Source organism: Echinops telfairi, unplaced genomic scaffold, assembly GCF_000313985.2.
Source record: "Echinops telfairi isolate 266 unplaced genomic scaffold, ASM31398v2 ScPeMD7_7468;HRSCAF=8506_0, whole genome shotgun sequence".
NCBI lineage: Eukaryota > Metazoa > Chordata > Mammalia > Afrosoricida > Tenrecidae > Echinops > Echinops telfairi.
In genome coordinates this window covers 34,107,196-34,125,282 of record NW_022111369.1, presented here as the reverse complement: position 1 = coordinate 34,125,282, position 18,087 = coordinate 34,107,196, and the positions used below count along the sequence as shown (strand labels likewise).

Sequence of the window (18,087 nt, the reverse complement as noted above, 5' to 3'; positions counted from 1 at the left end):
GGGGTGGGGACGGACGACTGGTACATGGGTTCCTTCTTGAAGAATTTAATGAAATTGGAGATTCCCTGACTTGATAGCTCATTAAAAAAAATTTTTTTTTGAGTTTCAAAGATAGAAGGGAATAAGCTTAGTTCTCAAAGTCTACCAGGTGGGGAGGCGGGGACTCTACCCCAACTTGGCAATAACTCTAACCCACTCCTGTTAAAGGAATGAAGATGCTTTCTGACACATCTTCCGTGTGGGGGTTGACAGTGGCGGACACTTAGAGCCATTCCACTTCACCCTACCACAACCTCCGGAGGTCGGCTAGGACTAGGTCTACTTTATCGAGGAAGGAAACAATACAAAGAATAAAACAGAACCCAGCCTGAGCTGACGGTGGCTCCACGGGTGTCAGAGAACTGTGCCCCTCAGGGTTTTCCAGGGCTAATCCTCCAGTAGCTGCCAGGCCCTGTCCCCCAGGCCCGACTGAGGACGAGAGCAAAGTGAGAGAACTTCAGCCCCCTGCCTAAACCACAGAGTCACGACGCAGATGCCACTCTTCCCAGTGCCAATGCCTCTCCTATCGCTGGGTTGTCACGAGGTTGGATACCATCTCCTGAAACCACCTGCTACATTCAGTGCACACGGTGGACCGTGAGAGAATCTGTGGAAATCTGGAGTTGCCATCAGACGCAGTAGTGTTTGTGTGTGTGTATGTGTGTGTGGGGGGGCAACATTAAGAGAGAAGTTAAGGGGGAGCAAGGGGCGGGGCGACATGGAGAGGGAGGGCCAAGGCTTCTCCAGACCACTGTCCATGCCGCTGTTGCTATTGCTGTCCCATCTTCCTTCTGCCCTTCTTCTACCAAGATGCCAAGTCAAAGTGAGCCTTTAGAAACATAACCGGCAAAGCATTCCTGGGTCTTCCTTCTCTGCCTCTGTCAAGCACCCTCGCTGACAAAGAGTGCCTGCAGCCGAGCTGTCATTCGCAGCTCTTGTCTGACAGAGAAGAGCCAGCTGTGCCCCCTTCTGCATCAGGCAAGACTTTGGTCGATTACGGCCTTCAGTAAAGAGCCAGCTGTGCCCCCTTCTGCATCAGGCAAGACTTTGGTCGATTACGGCCTTCAGTAGCATGCAGGAGACCTAACCCCGCCGTCTAACTGGCTGGGGCGCTCAGGGAGGTGAAAGAGTAGCTGCGGCCAAGGGGTTTCTGGCCCCAAATGTAGCCTGAGGTCATGTAGACTTGGTATTTGGTTGGAAAAACATACCAGAAAAACAGTAACCGTCTCCTGAGTAATGAAAAGGTTATGAACGCATTTTAAGCGTAGTTTGTAGCAATGAATTAAATCCCATCAGTACAGAATATTGGCCCCAACACAACTGGCTGCGGATCATTTTAATCTTCAGCATTAAAGTTGAGCACAATCCCAACATCAAGGACTCTCTGTGGCGGAATCAAGAGGCTGGCTCCACACCACCGCTGGGTCACAGTGGTTCTGCGGACAGTTTGGCAGCTATCTGGGGGCAAACATCTGCCAGGCAAACCCATGGTACTGCCCTGGTCTCGTCTTTCCAGGAGACTTAACAAGTACGTTGAGTCTTCTGCCTTCCCCCGTGGGCTCCTGACTCAGTCCCAACTCAGCACCGTTGTCCATATCACCAAGACCCTCTCAGTGCCACCCACTAGAGCGGAGCTTCATCTTCTCTGACGGACGACATGCTGTTTGACTAACAGCATGATGCCTGCTAACTTGAAGCAGAAATTAGGGCGGCAGCTTTCTTCATGGGGAAAGCTGGTTCTGTGGGTGCTGGGGGTGACACCTGGAATTGTGGCTAGATTACTCTTGTCGGGTGGGATGATTAGCAGTACAGGTAAGCTAAGGGGTGAAGGTGGTAGACGGGATGGGTAGGTAGTGCTGCTAAGTGACGAGACTCGAGCGGCTTCCTTGTGTTTTTGAAGACTGATATGCACATGGGAGTATCACCCACACACCAATGTGATAGCTTGTCTCTGGACACTGGGGCTCTATGAGCCCCAGCTAGAACCTCTCCTGCTTACCAGCCTGGCGTCTTAGCCATCAACCTCCCCCTGGGACACATCAAGGGGCTTGGTCAACACGGTAGCTCCTAGAGGCCAGTATGCTTATTTCTTTATTTGTACATAAACTGTTTGTTTTTGAGAAGGTATAATCTCCTTAAAAATACTTCTGTAAGGATTTTTGCCCCCCTCATCTGGCTACTCATATGGTATCATTTTCATAATACGTAATAAGTAATCTGAATATATTGCATAACATTTTCAACAATATTCTAATGTCATTAGCAAATCCACAACTTCCTTATTTTTTTATTTTTAAAGCACATTGTGGGCTGTTTTTACATTATTTATGCAGCGGCAGAGGGAGTTTTAAAGTCAATCTAGCTGTCTGGACTATAAACTTTCATATCCATTTGCTTTAACAAGCAATACATAAATTACGAAAAACTGTACCTGCTTTTATAACATGTGTGTCCAAGTACTTGGGATCTTTAGTTCAGAGGTTGGTCAGAACTACTTGTTTCACTAAAATCCCAATCCAGTGGGCAATTGATACTTACGGTTAACTCATTGATGCACAGGGCAGACACAGAAGCGCGATGGCCTCGGAGCTGGGTTAGAAACGCCAGTTTGTTCAGGTCCCAGATGATGCAGGTTCGGTCTCGGGACCCGCTGACAATTATGTGATAGGCTAGCGACGCTGTGGCACAGGTGACAGTATCAGTGTGACCAAGCAAGGCCTACAGGAAGAGAAAGATCAGGGTGACCCCAGTGCTGGGGGCATCATCACTGACTCCAGAACATTGCAGAAGCCCTTGGAGGAACCCGAGGCAGGGGTGCTGGGGAGCCAGTGCCTGCACATCACGCCACAGGGAGAGGTACTGCTTATGCACCCAGAAGGTTGACGCTCAACTCTGAATCTAGTTCTTTTATGGCACAGTTCTGAGTTCCGTGCTCAGGAACTGCCAAGATGTGGATGGATAAAAAAATTTTAAAATTGCAGGTGGTTGCAATACATGGCCCTGGGGAGAGGAAGGGAGAGTGTGGTCCAGAGAACCAGTGACTCAGCGGAAGACAACCGGCTGTGCTCTGTGCCCAGAAGGGCCTCCTTCCAAGAAACAGGACCCAGGGAGGTGGTGCTGTGGGAAAGTAAGTAAGCACTTTGAAGGAAAAGGCTCGGGTGACGACGAGCAGTTCTTGCGTTCTCAGGATGGCCTGGAAAACTGTGTGCATAACAGAATGAGTTGGCTTGAGATCTTGGCTGCACGGACTTCATCGGTGTACGCCCAGAAGACGGTTCTGAGTAAGAAAGGCTGCTTTCTACTTAGGGGTTGCTGGCACCCTGGCTTCAAGATCCGTTTTCTAACTGGAAAATATTTACATGCGGCGGGGTCTGGATCAGCAACATACGAGACCAACCTTGGATCTCACATCAAAGACTGCTTTTTACAGGTACCTGCTTTTACAGGGCGTACCTCGGGAAGACCCAACAATTCAATCAGAGATGAATTTCTAGTCTATAGAGATGGCCACGGGTCTAAGGACAAAGGTTCTTTCCATAAGTATTTAACACACCAAAGTTACAGTTTAGCTATGAAGTAGCTTTGGGTTTAGCCTTTAAATAGCCTTGGAGTTGGACAGAATGAAATTACTAGCTTTACCACTACATGTGCATCTGGGCACGTGGCCTAATTTTTCTGAGCTGTGTTCTCCCCACCCCCTCACCCTAGGGAAGAGGTAACCAGCAATTACTTTGTGAGTATTCCCACCCATTCCCACTGGGTCGCTTCTGACTCAGTACTTAAAATGAACCTATAGAAGATTTCCAAGGCTGGAAATCTTTACGAGAGCAACCTGGCTCACAGCAGCTGGGGTTTGAACTGCCGACCTTGTGGTTAGCAGCCCAACCCATGTAACCCACAGGGCTCCTTTGTTGTGCAGATGACAGTGCATGACTTTAAATAGCCAGCACCATGTCTAGCACATCCTAAATATAAGTAGCAATAAGAGACAGGTATTACTGTTTATGACCTCTTTAGTTTGTATTAAAAAAAGAAACAAAACACTTTGCTGTATGCGCCATTTAAAAACAGCTTATAGTAAATTCAGGCACAACTCAAACTCATGTGATGATGGCTTATATTACAACAGGATTCCGTTTTAAGTAAAAATTAACAATAGAATTGCATGATGATCAAAAAGACCCCTCAGGCAAATCAGTAGGGATTCGACTGAAATACATCCACGTGTGTGCCCAGGCGTGAAGGGCACGGCACGTGAACAGAGAGAAGAGCAAAGGAGTCACACTTAGAGTCCATTGAGGGCAAATCACCCAGGAAGGAAATGAACATGAACCATCAGGCAAGTGTAATTTGGCTCACAAACGTTCAATGTATAGATCACTTTAGCAAAATAATATGTGTGTTACTTAGACATATTAGAATATATATGTAGATAGCTAAAGGAGCCCAGGTGGCCTAGTGGTACCGTGTTGGGCTGCTCACTACAAGGCCAGCAGTTCAAACTCCCGGGTCAGTGGGAGAAAGAGGCGACTTTCTGCCATGGAAACGCAGACGGGCAGTTCGCGGCTGGGAGTCAGAATTGACTGGATGGCAGTAGGTTTTTTAAAGGGACAGCTTGCTTCGGATATCATCAAGAAAGCTCCAGCTCAGTCAGGTTACAACAATACTATGTATAGTCTTATCTCCTCTGTTTTCAAAAGCATTTCTGACAGAAGAAGCATTTGGGTTCAGGGCATTAGGCACGATCTGGGAATCAAGGAACTTCTGTGCTTCTGGAGAGAGCAAGCAGCTGAGCTGGACCGTGTGCCACACCCACTTCTCATTTCCACATCTGTTACCTGTTTGAGGGTGAGGCTCTTAGCCCTCTCCTTCGAGGTGCCCATCTCCCACACACACACAACGGTGCTCGTTCCCCCTGTGACGACCAGCTTGGGGTGGGGACAGATTGCACAGAGGATCTGGCCCCACTCAGACAGACACTCATACACCGTCATTGCCTGGAAAACAAAACCAGATGTGAGACACACAGCCAGCAAACAGTCAGACTCCTCAAGTATATGTACAGGCAGCTAAGCCGAGCACAGTTGACCTGCTGAAAACTATCCGGGCTGGTTTTAGTCCACAACGTTTCCACTGATGCTCTCCACTGAACCACCGTTACAGCCTCTTACCCAGCCTAAACCCAAACCCAAACCCACTGCTGCGCGGCCCGTCAGATGCAGACTTATAGCACAGGGTGGAACTGTCCTTTTTGGGTTTCCAAGACTTTACATCTTTTGGGGAGTGGCCAGCCTCATCTTTTTCCCAAGGAGTGGCTGGTGGGTTCGAAATGCTGACCTTGCAGTTAGCAGCTCAATGAGTAACTCACTAGGCCACTAGGGCTCCCAGCCTTTTAATGAAGAACTCTCCAACGCACTGTTATGGAGTCGAATCTGACTCACAGAGATCCTATGGAGGCCAGAGTAGGACTGTCCCTGTGGCTTTCCAAAACTGTGACCCTTTCATGGGAGTAGGAAGCCTCATTTTTCTCCGGCAGAGTGGCTGTTAGCTTTGAACTATGCCATCGGTTGTTAGAATCCACGCTAAAGGGGACTTTGTTCATGAGGCTCTTAGCAATCGGTTCCAATCTAAGATTATAGACTAGCACCCACCCTATAAGGCAACTTGTGCATTCTGCCCTACAGGGTCGCTATGAGTCAGAATTGACTCAATGGCACACAAGAGCTCATGGGGTGGGGGAGGGGTCTCCAATGAGGTCGAATGTCCAACTGTGTGAAGCTCTGTAAACCGCACGGGATGGCGCTAAAGCCGAGGCTGGCAGCTCGAGCCCTCCCAGAGTTGCCTCGGAAGAAAGGCCTGGCTATCTACTTCTGAAAGAGGAGCCACCAAGAAACTGCACGGAGAACAGCTCCACCCGGCACATACAAGGGCAATGAGTTGGGGCAGATTTAGAGGCAACTTTATGTTTCTTTTAGCGTGGTCAAATGAGGTGGTTGTGAAAGCCAACTAGAATGTGAGTTGCAAGTACGAGTGCTGTTTTTGTCGGAGAACATGAATGAAAGAGAAGTGCACGACGGCACAAGAGACGCGTGCAGACTCTCTCCCTCTCTGGCATTCAAGAGGGACGGCGAGGCGGTGAACTCAGGGCAATTTCGGATCACTACGATGCAGTAGTGCAGAACAGCAGCTGCGCTGCTGGTGGGCGTGGCACCCCGCTTTCCACCGGCCGTTTCGGAGCATTGCATAAATGAGGCCAGGATCGTGGCTCGCCACAAGAAAGAGGTTCTGGGGGGCAGATGTGCGGAGTAATGTGGCGTATGGGACCTCTTGCAGGAATACGTTGCTAGTGCCAATTTCCCCAAAGAGGCCTGGTCTGCGGGCAGTGAGACTTGTCTGCATATTGTCCCCCGCCCCCAATACGAATCTCATATACTAAAGCGCCCCCTTTCGCTGGCCATTCTAACCCACGCCCCTTAATTGAGATAGCCAAGCCAAGCAAGAGATTCAACAAGGAAGCGCGAAACTGGACAAACCTTGTCTGACTCATAGGTTCCCAGCCTGCAGCTGAGGTCGGCGTAGCCCCAGGCAAAAGTTTTGTTCCAGGCTGGCGGGATAAGGACCTTATTCTGTTCCACTGCCAGAATGCCTTTGTCTGTGCACACGATCTGCCCCACAGGCTCTTTGAGTTCTGGAGAAAGAAGTGGACGCATTAGAACAGAAGAGGGGAAAACGACCTTCTCCACTGCACGTGGGACTGCACAGTAATCTCACGTCTTCCATGCGAAGCAAGCTTGGAGGCAAAATGTTCTGAGATCTGGAGCTTTTTCTTCACCAAACGAAACCAACCCAGCTGTACTGAAACAGAGTCCACATGCCACACAATATACTTATTCAAATCGTACCTTCAATGGTTCTTAAGATTGTCAGAGACGTGTGCAACCATCACCACAGTCGCTATCAGGTGATGGCCGGTACCTCCAAGGGAGTGCGGTAGCTGCCCGCTCGACCACTTCCCCAGACCGAAACTCACTGGCACTGAGTTGATCCCAACTCATAGTGACCCAGGGGACAGGGAGAACTGTCCCCACGGGTTTCAAATGTAACTCTTCTACGGGAGTAGAACGCCTCCTCTTGCTCCCCATGGAGGGGCTGGTGGTTTCGAGGTGCCCACCTTGCAGTGAGCAGCTCAGAAGGTGACCAGCATGCCGCCCGGGCTTAGCAAGCAATGGCGGGCTTCTGGTCCTGTAGATTAGCGCCTGAGGTCTCCACTTCCTAGAAGGCGTGCTGGCTGGGGCCTCGACCCTGATGGGTGTTCTTCCGGGCTCCCCTTGGGCCTTCCTAGTCCCAGACACTCCGAGCTTGGCTCCGAGCAGTCAGGCTTTTCCCCTTGTTGCCTGGGGCCCCAGCGGTCCATTGGCGATGCTCTCCCGCAGCCCCCAAGGTGCAGCCTCCTCTTGGACTTTCCCAAGGAAGGCCACGCACTTCCTCAGGCCCTGGCACTGCTGCACACTGCGGACCCCATGGTGCGCCAGAGCAAGACAGTCAGTGCGACAAGACCACGCGGCCTGGGAGCCAACTAGATACGCAAACTCTGAAACTTTGTGGATTTAAGGAATATGAAAGTTTCAAGATTTTGCAAATATATATATATATATATATATTTTTTTTTAATTCAAAGGTCAAAAAACACCCACTTGAAGAAAAAAGGGGGTTACTGTTAGATAAAATACACAGTATCATGACACAAACAGGAGCTCTGGATGCCGCAGTGGTTACACGATGCTGCTAACCACAAGGTCTGAAGTTGGAAATCACCAGTGGCGGCTGAGAGGGAAAGACGGGGCTTTCTACTCCCTTAAAGAGCCCCAGGCTTGGACACCCACAGGGGTAGTTCTGGCTTGTCCTGCAGGGCCGCTCCGAGTCGGCAGCGACTCGAGGCCGTGAGTGTGAGTGAGTTGAGGTGTACCATCAGCCGAAGGAAAGGTGCCTTTCCATGGGCGTACTAAGCACGCACCCTCTCTGTAGCCAGTTCTATTTGGTAGAACGCACCAGATGGCTCCAACAAGTTCGTGGGAAAATCCCATCAACCTTTAACTTCCTTTTTCCACGAACTTTTTGAAGTCCCCTGAGCTGCAGATGCAGATGAACAGCAGAGACCGAATCGTTCTACATTTTAATCAAGTGAATAGACATTACGAGACTTTAGTGACCCCGAGGCTTTTGCTACCCTAGGTGGGAGAAGAAACCCTGTTTGGTTATTTTGTTTTTGATGTAAGAATCACACAAGTAATAAAAGAGAAAAAATTAAGACAAAAAATATAAGCACTCAGGACAAATGACATGGTCTAAAGCCGCGGTTCTCAACCTATGGGTCATGACCCTTTGGGGGGTCCAACGACCCTTTCCCAGGGGTCACCCAATTCGTAACGGTAGCAAAATGACAGGTAGGCAGTCCCAATGAAAATTTCATGGTTGGGGGTTACCACCACACGAGGAAGTGTATGAAAGGGTCGCCGCATGAGGAAGGTTGAGAACCGCTGGTCTAAAGCAAACCATGCCAAACCACACGAGGCTTGGGTAACCCCGCCAAGCCACCACGCCAGCTTTGGCCGCCTGCCGCCTGACCTTTCACCGGCGCCAGAGAGGGCCTCAGGTTGTCCAGGTGGTGGAAGAAGATCTTGTCACTGGTGGATCCCGGTGGCAGGGAGAGCCCGGCCGCATCCCCGTTGAGGCGACTCCTGACTCGCTTTGGTGGGTGAGGTTTCTTAAAGAGCTGGCGTGAGAGAAAATGACACTTCCTATTCAGGACTTTTCATGACAAAGTTCACCTAAGTGGCAGGCATGACGTTCTTCTTGTACTTAAGCTTCCTAAAAACCATCAGGTAATTTTTAAGCTTGTTTCACAGATGAGAAAAGAAACTGAAGAGGCTGAGAGGATGGCCAGGGTTCAAATCCTAATTCTGACTCACAGGGAGCCCGAGGGACAGTGCAGAACTGCGTCCCAGGGTTCCCAAAGCTGCAAGTCACCCTCTTTCTCCCACAGACTAGCTGGTGAGTTGAAAACCCGCTGTCTGTTAGCAGTGAACTGCTTCTTAGACCACTGCTCCACCAGGGACTCTCAATTGTCCGGATAGGTCTGTGATACTCCAGTCTGGGTGGTTATCAGGCCGTGTGCCAAACTGAATTCACAAGAACTTTTGAAAAGACAATCTACTGACACACAGTCAGTTTGTAATTATTTTCTAATGGTGCCCAAACTGTATGAGTCGTACATATAGCCCAGTAGTGAGTGCTGCTGGGTTACGTGTTGGGATGCTAACTGCAAGGTCAACAGTTCCAAACCACCAGCTGCTCCTTGGGAGAGACACGGGCTTTCTTCTTCTGTAAAGTGCTCCAGGCTCGGGAACTCACAGGGGAGATGTGCCCTGTCCTGTGGGGTCACTAGGAGTCAGCATCGACATGGAGATGGTGAGTTTGGCTTTCCGGTTGACAGCCTAGTGGCCATTGGAGGAGGTCTGGCACGGCACTGGGTTATGTACTGGGCTGCTAACTGCAAGGTCAGTAGTTTGAAACCACCAACGGCTCTGCAGGAGTAAGATGAGGCTTTCGACTCCAGCACAGATATACAGTCTCAGAACCCCCAGGGGCAGCTCTACTCTGGCTTACAGGGTCACAGTGAGTTGGAATCGACTCAATGACAGAGTTGGGGTTTCAGTCACATCCCAATTCTATTGTGTCTTTGCTGACCGGAAGACAGACCTCTTTAATCTGCCTTTCTCTAGATAACTTAACAGCATACTTTTGGTATCTTAGAAATGCTACTAATGTGTTGCCTCCCCCCAATCCCTCTGTAATGTTAACAATGGAAAACTAGAAATTTTGCTATCTGTTCTTTCAGCATTTTTTTAAACCTCTGTGCCTGTAACTCTTGTTAAAGGTGCAGCAACCAGTACCCTCCTCAGCCTTCATTTTTGCGGCCCTCCCTGTTCCATATTGCCTCCGTACGGATGAGAAATACCCACGTGTATTCAAGTGGAGGTGTTAAATATTGTAGGATCTTTAAAACAAGCGTCGAGTCCTTTCTCCTGGAAAACTACGATCCGAGGAAGATTTTTTTTAAAACCTCAGATTCAACGAGAATGAACCTGCATACACCACCATCAGAGTTGGTATATCGGATCGGTCGGAGTTCCAGGAGAAAAAAAGTCAAATAACTGCTTTGTAAAGAGGAGGATGTACATTTTCAGCCCCCAGATCTTTACACATCTGTGCCCATTTCATGGGCACGGGTCAGGGTTGTGATCCTTTCTGTGAATGTTAATAAGGACAAAACAATCTCAAGTTATATAGAATGGCACATGTATTTCAAGCATCTTCATGAATAAATATTTACTGGAAAACTTTTCCAAGTTCTAAGGCAGAGCACCGTGCCAGGCTATGGGCATGCAAAAGCATCAGATTATGTACCTTTCTGGGCTGGCTCTTCTTGGGAGTACTCCATATCGGTTGTGGGAACATCCTAGAAATCCAGTGGCATCTACATTTCATCTCCTAGACTGCCTGTCTTTTAGACACAACAGCAGCAGAAAGGCCCTGCGACAGGGCAGCATCCTGCCTTTTTTGTTGGGGCATACCTGTTTCCCACAGGATCACGAACCATGTTCCTGCCCTAGCCCCCCTCGGGGGAAAGAATGAACTATGAGCCTCCAGCTGTAATTAGGGTTTATCAACACACATGTTGCTTTAAAAGGAAACGTGCCCCTTTGTTAGGGGTCCCAATCGCACGGTGGACAGAGCAGTTCTTGGCCACTTGGCTGTCTCCCATGAATCTTCCATACACACAGATGGGGGATTGGCGAGTTCTGCTATCTTGCCAGGTTTAAAATGAGGCATCTTGATCTGGAAACGGAGGACTCCATTACCACCACCAATAAAAAAGCCAAGAATAAACGGTATCCTTTACCAGGGTTCCCGTGCTGAGAACTCCCTAAACCCAGGAGACAGAGTTGAAACACTGGAGATGGTTCAAGGTGACAAGTGGAGGGAGGCTGTCTAGAGACCGCAGAGCGGGCTTTGGTTCATGGAGTGAGACAGCAAAGAGACTTTTGCAGAAGGTGTCCTGGCAGAGTGGCAGCCTGTGGGCACTTGGTGGTGGACCTAGGCAGGCTTGCTGACTAACCCACAGCGCAAGAGAGCTGAGTGCACTTGAGCTGAGGCTTACTGGCCCCAATGGTTGCTTCAGGAGTTAGTGGTGGAGTTAAAGAGTTTCCTAACATTTGTCTGAGCAGCGCAGAGGCCAGGCTAAGAGCCGAGGGGCCAAAGGCCAGAGAGAGGTCTACTGGTAGGTATGGCTGGCTGAGTAGTCCTGACCAAAGAACTGTATCCTGAGTTGTTTCTGATCCTGAATCGCAACCTGTTACTTGCCTAAAAACAACCCCCAAGTGTGTAAGTGTGGCCTGTGAGCTCTGTGTGGCCACTGGAATGAATAATGAAGCCCAGCAGAGAAGTGGGGTGCTGTGGAAGGAATGGGTGCTGGTCTCTTGGGCAAAAGGGTTCGAGGGTGGCAGCATGTTTGCCTTCCACCTCATAGGAGTCCACCTTAGGCTGACGCTCACTGACAGGGAGTCTCTGTCCTCCTTGTGAGGGTCCCGGAGGACACCACCGCCACGTCCCCTCACGCCCCGTCCCTGCTTGGCCCTGTTTGCTCCCCAGTCTATGCTCCCTGCCTCCTGTCGGGCCTTTTCGAGGTACAGGAAAGCATACCCCGCACCCAACCAGCCTGCGAGTGACAATTCCTTTAGTCAACAGTTCCTCTAATCTGAACAACAAAAGGTTGGAAAGAGCAACGGTTTAGGAAGTGTTGGGGGACCTTCAAAGCACTTCGTCTAAACCTAATTGTTATATGAGATGACGACTCCCTCCTCATAGAAATATCACAGGGATAATAGTACTAGATGAAGGAAAAATGGACGTTCCTACCTGTTTGGGGATCTGACCAAAGTTATTAATGAATCCAATGGTAGCCGTCTCCTTCAACGGGTCGTTTATGTTGTAGATATCCACCTGGCCCTCATAAAAAAGGTGATGGAAGACATTGACCGCCTCAACGGCCGCCGGGCCTTGCTGCTTGTAGCCGAAGATTAAGTCAATCCACTCGTGCAGACGGGCACTCACGTAATCGCATTCCAAAGCCTGCAATTTCAAAACACAAGCAGTTCCCTCCACTGCTGACGGCTCCTCTTTGCTTGGGAAGATCACAGTGGGCAGTCGGGAATACAGGAAGCAAACATCAAGAAAACATTCTTAGTGACATAAACAGATGGGTCATCCAGGGCTCAAGTGGCTCTCTTTGGATGTGGTCCACGCCCACACCAAGTTCAAAGTTCTGCTAGAGCGACCCCCTTACCTCACGGTGGACTCTGATGAATTCTCGTGGGTCCCCTTTGGCCCAGGGCGGGAGGATGACATCTCCAAGCTTGGTGCCATTTTGTTTACAGCCTATGTGATGGGATATATGGGGGTGGGGGGGAAGGGGGTGGAGAAAGAACGGGATGAATAATTGCTTCAAATGGAAGCCACAGGCTCAGGCTCATCATGAGAACTTAAGACTTTCACCACCAGAGAAGCCCTGGGAACAGCTCCTCAGAGGAAGGCTCTACAGTAGGATGGCCAGCCTGGGGGGCTTTGAGGATTAAATGACACCAGGAAATGTGGAGTTTCACCAAGTCCAACAGGCCTCCAGCCTACCAGACTTCCCTGGAGGCTTACAGAGGCTAGCAGACACTGCCCTTCCCTAAGAGAGGGATATCTATTCTATCCCACATTGGAGGTGGTGGGGGATTGGGGACAACTTAACTGACTGCATGATTCCTTTTAAATGAAGCATTCTGTGGGGCTACTGCTCTGAGGTGGAGACGCTGCTCAGACTCCATCCTTTGAGGACTGCTCATTTGGAAGAAGACAAGTAATTCTAACATCTTCCTTCCGGCCCTCACGGCACGGTGACTTCTCAGCAGTTAACCAGGACTGAAGCTTGGACAAGGCTTTCCCATCTGCTCCGAGGGAGTTAGTGAAAGGCTCTTTTTCTCCTCAGGCTCGTCCAGTTTGAACTCTCTCTTCCTTTAGGAGCAAATGGGATCTGGAATAGGCAGCTTCCCACATGCCCGACTTTCAAACCTCTGACTAGGAGTGGGCCTGTGGTGGCAGTGAGCATTTTCACTTAAAAATATAATCTGGAATGAGGTAACTCTTTACTGTCACTAGATTATTTAACAGAAGAAAAAAAGAATTCTTGGAAAGATTAAAGGGCTACCCATCAGCAGCAAAACTACCAAGCGGTGGTAACATATGCCACCTAGGCCTTAGTCCATGTGAAGGGTTAATTTTTGGCCAGGTAGCCTTGAAGATCTTGGAGAGACTGCCCGCTAGACGTACCTGAGAGGAGCCTGGGGGTGGGGGAGGGGGCCGGAGAGATCAGTGGGCTACGCTGGGCTGCTAACACAAGGTCAGTGGTTGGAAACCCTGCGCTGGTCTGCAGGAGAAAAATGAAGCCGTTCCCCACCGCAGACTGTCTCTGACCACAGGGGCAGCCGCAGTCCCCCTGAAGGTGGTCCTGAGTCAGAAGCGACGGTGTGGCCGTGAGAACCAGGACGTCGATGCACAGCACAGCGCATTACAGGGGGTTTGATGTTGGAAGACATTATTTCCCCCCCATTTTCTGAAATAACACCCCCAAAGGGACACTTCAGTACACAGTTTTTCCAGGTACAATTGGATTAACTTGGTGAAAGGAAAAAAAGACTAAACAACAATGCTGACTTACTGGCTTAGCGGCAGTTGGTTAGACAAAGAGGTGTGCAAACATCCAAACACAAAAGTGGTCCCTCACGCCAATATAAACAGAACAATCCTTAGAAACAATCCTTCCATCATTTGTCAATTGATGGCTTAGTACAATGTGGTATAAGCGAGAGATGCAAAGTTCAGGCAAGCATTGACTTGGTTGGAACCAATGACCACGGATGACTTAGATAGAAAATACAGGGGTCAGCTAACTATGACCCCGGGACACCACCTATGGACCCCGCCCATTTCATGTTTTCACCCGGGGCCCTAGGGAAAAAAATGTCCACGCTTAATTTTTCACATAAAGAATAGGGTAAAAATGTATTAGAAGAAATATGTAGTAAGTGCCAAGCTACTTGAAATGTAATCTAGCTTTCAGTATTTTGCTCATGCCCCTCAATGCATCTGTGATATAATTTCATTCCCGCATCAGCACCACCTGCAATTTAAAAAGGTTGTAAAAGGGAACGACGTGTGTAGAATGCCCTTGGTCTCACTGTTCTGCTCGGCAGCTCCCTGCCTGTGCACGCAAGGGGCTGAAGACAGGAAGTCTGTGATGCTGGTGATTAACTCTACCCCACCCCCCACCCTTGGCCCCCCTGGCTTAGAAAGAATCCAAGGGCACTTTCCCTGTACACTATTAACTACCTTTTCTGGATGGAGATGCTTGAAAAAACAAACGAGGCAAATTCACATGACATAAAACTAACCCCTTGAAAGTGAGTCTTGTGACATTTATAAAGCAGTCCCCATACTCCCCGGAATACCAGAGTGCAGGCCCCAGACTCCCCAGAATACCAGAGTCCTGCTCCTGAAGCTGTCTTTAAGGTGAATTTGTGAATTGGAATAGTTCAGTATGGGTAAATCCAATGTGAGCTCGCCAAATATCATGTATATCGTGTATCTTCAATGCCTAAAAATGTTACACACTTTCAGATCCACTAAAAACATCTTTAACAAAACATCGGAGTAGTAGTAACAATATTTTGATGGGCATTGCAACATAGTACTTCAGTTTGTCATTATGCTTTGCCATAATGCACCTCAAATAGGCTTTATAATTAGTTGGTTTCCAACTGTGGGTTAAATGAAGATCGGGTGTTCGTAACCCAGGGCCTGCCTGTGTGGTACAAACACTGAGTCTACCTAGGTTCCAAAACATTGTCATCGCTCCAAAGTGAAACGCTGCACCCCCTAGGAAGGCAGTCTCCACGTCCTCCAGATATTTCATTCACATGGAATCTCCCCTCGGTCATCTTCTGTGTTTTTGGCCAATTTCATTTAGCGTCATGTTCTAGGGCTCACCTACATTCTAGCATGTATCGTCATTTCATTTTCCTTTCCTCGTTGTGGTTGAAAACGAGCCTGTTGTGTGCAAGTACAGACGCACACACAATTTGTTTATCCACTCGGTTGGTCAGTATTTGGGTGGCGCCTACTTGGGGGTTATTACAAACAGTGCTGCTACGAACACGTGTGTACATGCATTCGTTTGAGTGCTTCCCCCACCCCTCCCCCCGCCCCGGAGATTTACACGTTCCTATTCAGTAATGAGGCTGCGACAATGGGCGCCAATCCTACACCAAGTGGGAGGATGGCGTGGGGACAGGCAGTGTTTCGTTGTCGGAACTGACTAGATGGCACCTAACATCAACATCTTCTTTTGAAGACACACCTCCTTCAGGTACTGTGTCTTTAACAATGATATCCTACGACTAAACAGTACTTTGACTATTCATGCAAGCTGTCTTGGCTGATCAGAGGCCTGAGTTTGTTTCTCTGTGTATATTAATCACGTGCACCTAATCACAGTAACTACAGGCAACTGCACACAGAAGAAGTCTTTTCCGTCCTCGTGGTGTCTGCTCGCTCAAGTCTTCAGCAGTGCCACTGGTTTCAGATGGTCTTTCCCAGCCAACCCCCCAACATCGTGCCGCGGCTCTTACGTACCTAGGTCAAAGTTGTTGGAATTGAACAGGAATTCTGGTAAGTAAAAAAATTCTGGGATCAGTTCTTTGACATCTGCCATGTTGTGCTTCGATGCTGAATACCAGGCCTCGCGCACGCTGTGGAACATCCGGTCAGCCAGGTCAAAGTGGCCGCCCTGTGGGCAGAATTAGGTTACCTGGTTGTTAGGGGACCCTGCCCACCTCACGGTGTGGCAAGTCTAGGGGTTTGAAAACCCCAGGCAGATAATCCTGGGGATATATTTCAACGTCCCGCCATCCGTGCCACATAAAGTGACTGAGGGTCACAGTGGGAAGCCTACTCTCATTCTCTTTGGGGAACTCCTTATTAGAGGGTGTTCAAGATAGATTTCTTTTGTAATCAGACTGAAATCCATATATGAACACTTCAAGGAGGTGGGTTTTTTAAATTAGTGATTTGAGAACGGGTAAGACTAATGAAAACGAGCTCTTCCAGAGCTCCAGGCAGCTTCCTATGAAGAGGTCCCGTGACCCCCTGCAGCTGCAAATCACAGCGTTATGTCAATGCTTGTTTAGCCCCAGAGGCTAGCGCATCCTTCACCTTTTCCCAAGGAATGAACCACTGGCTTCCACAAAGGAGCAATTAGGAAAGGTGGTCAAGAAGTTAGAGACTGAAAAAAGAAGACGTTATAGACTGGACACTTTCAAAGAGAAAAGGGGCTTCTTTTAGCTTATCCACATGCCCTCCTGCCCCCCACCCCCACCCCCTGTCCTCAATCACACTTGCTATGCTGTTGTCTGTGTGGTGGAGCTCCCTGAGAAAATGCTGCAGGTCCCACAATGGGCCTGTCTTGATCTGGTCTCGTCCCTCAAGCTGGCTGGCTTTCTCTCTCTCTCTCTGCTCTGGATATGCTGGGCTCCCACCTGGCACAGCCCTCCTGCAGACATCTGTCACTGCCTCACGTCTTTGCTCCCACGTCACCTTTTCGGGGAGCTGTTTCGCACACCGTTCAATTGCATTCTGTCACCACCACTTCCTGTTCCCACACGCGCTTTCCTCTTTCCCCTGACCTCTATCTCCCTGTCAGTACTGTCATCATCTGAACACTTGACAACGGTCTTCCTCAACCGAATCACACGCTCACTCCGCAGGGCTGCTCTGTCTTCATTCATTGAGAAGCCCCGGGCACCGGGCCCGGCGAGCACTCAAGCAGTGGCTGCGGCATAAATGCGCGAACAGCCATCCCGCTCGGAGACAGCGCGTGGCTGGAACACGGCCCTCTTCATCCCCACTGGCTGAGCTCAGGCCGACAGGCCTGGCACCTCTCTGCTGGAAAGCAAATGCTGCATGCAAACTTGATTAAAGGACCCTGCTGCTTGTTTATTTTAAACTAGTTCCGGTCTGGTCCAGGGGACTCTGCCTGGCTACTTTTGTCACTAAAACGTCACAGGCTGTGGGGCACGAACACAGAGAAAACGACTACATAAAAGCCAGGCTGGAAAGGAACGGAAAGAAAGAACTCCCCACGTACGAACTGACCTGCAGCCGTAAGAATATCTGCGTGAAAGGCTCCATCCTAACGAGGTAGGAGGCCACGATCATGGCAGAGGAATAGTGGGTCCCGTAGTGGTAGGCCGGCGTTTCTCCTGTTCAAGAACATCCGGGCACGGTTTAGTCGGGAGAAAAGAGGAGCACTGGAGAAGGCCAACCAGCACCCATGTTTGAGAACGCACAGAGTCGGTGACGCGGGTGAGGAAGTCAGTGCTGGCGTGTGCAGCACCGCAGCTGAAGGGCGATGCCGCCACCCCTCATTGTAGACCCGTTCAGTGTAATCCAACAGCCACCCATTCCAGGTTTTGAGATCTAGTGTAGTCATTACCCCTTAACTGCAAACTCTTTCTAACAAAGGCCAGATTCTGACCCACAGCGGCTCCGTATTTGGTACTGGCTTTGCATTTGTCTGTCTCTGAACCATTGCCCGTGCACATTGCATAGTTCTTATCAAGTATTCTCTTAGGAAAGGGAACAAAAGAGGATTCACACAGGGATCCTACTAGGTTTAGATTTAAGTTTTTTTTTCCTTTTGTTTTGGAGACATGCAATCACAGGAAACAATTTGTTTTCAAAATTAGTCAATTTTTTTTTTAATGCAAAAGGATTCTTAAAACTGCCTCAATAAAGATAAGATAGCTAATAAATGAAAATGTTTATCTTGGTGTAAAAAGGAGGCCAATTATGGTAGGGAATTTATGCCCTATACAAAGCCCACTCACA

The 18,087-nt window shown here is 49.2% G+C and overlaps 1 protein-coding gene across 1 annotated transcript in view; it reads right to left on the bottom strand.

Annotated features, from left to right (window-relative positions):
• Positions 1-18,087, bottom strand: part of WDFY3 (WD repeat and FYVE domain containing 3) — a 242,492-nt gene that overhangs the window by 13,937 nt on the left and 210,468 nt on the right. Inside the window, exons 51-59 of the mRNA XM_045284341.1 lie at positions 17,693-17,825; positions 17,353-17,459; positions 15,835-15,988; positions 12,446-12,537; positions 12,019-12,231; positions 8,665-8,812; positions 6,573-6,727; positions 4,878-5,036; positions 2,578-2,757 (exon numbers count right to left, since the gene is read on the bottom strand). Of these exons, the coding sequence (XP_045140276.1) occupies positions 2,578-2,757; positions 4,878-5,036; positions 6,573-6,727; positions 8,665-8,812; positions 12,019-12,231; positions 12,446-12,537; positions 15,835-15,988; positions 17,353-17,459; positions 17,693-17,825 (1,341 nt within the window). The remainder of the gene's footprint in view (positions 1-2,577; positions 2,758-4,877; positions 5,037-6,572; positions 6,728-8,664; positions 8,813-12,018; positions 12,232-12,445; positions 12,538-15,834; positions 15,989-17,352; positions 17,460-17,692; positions 17,826-18,087) is intronic.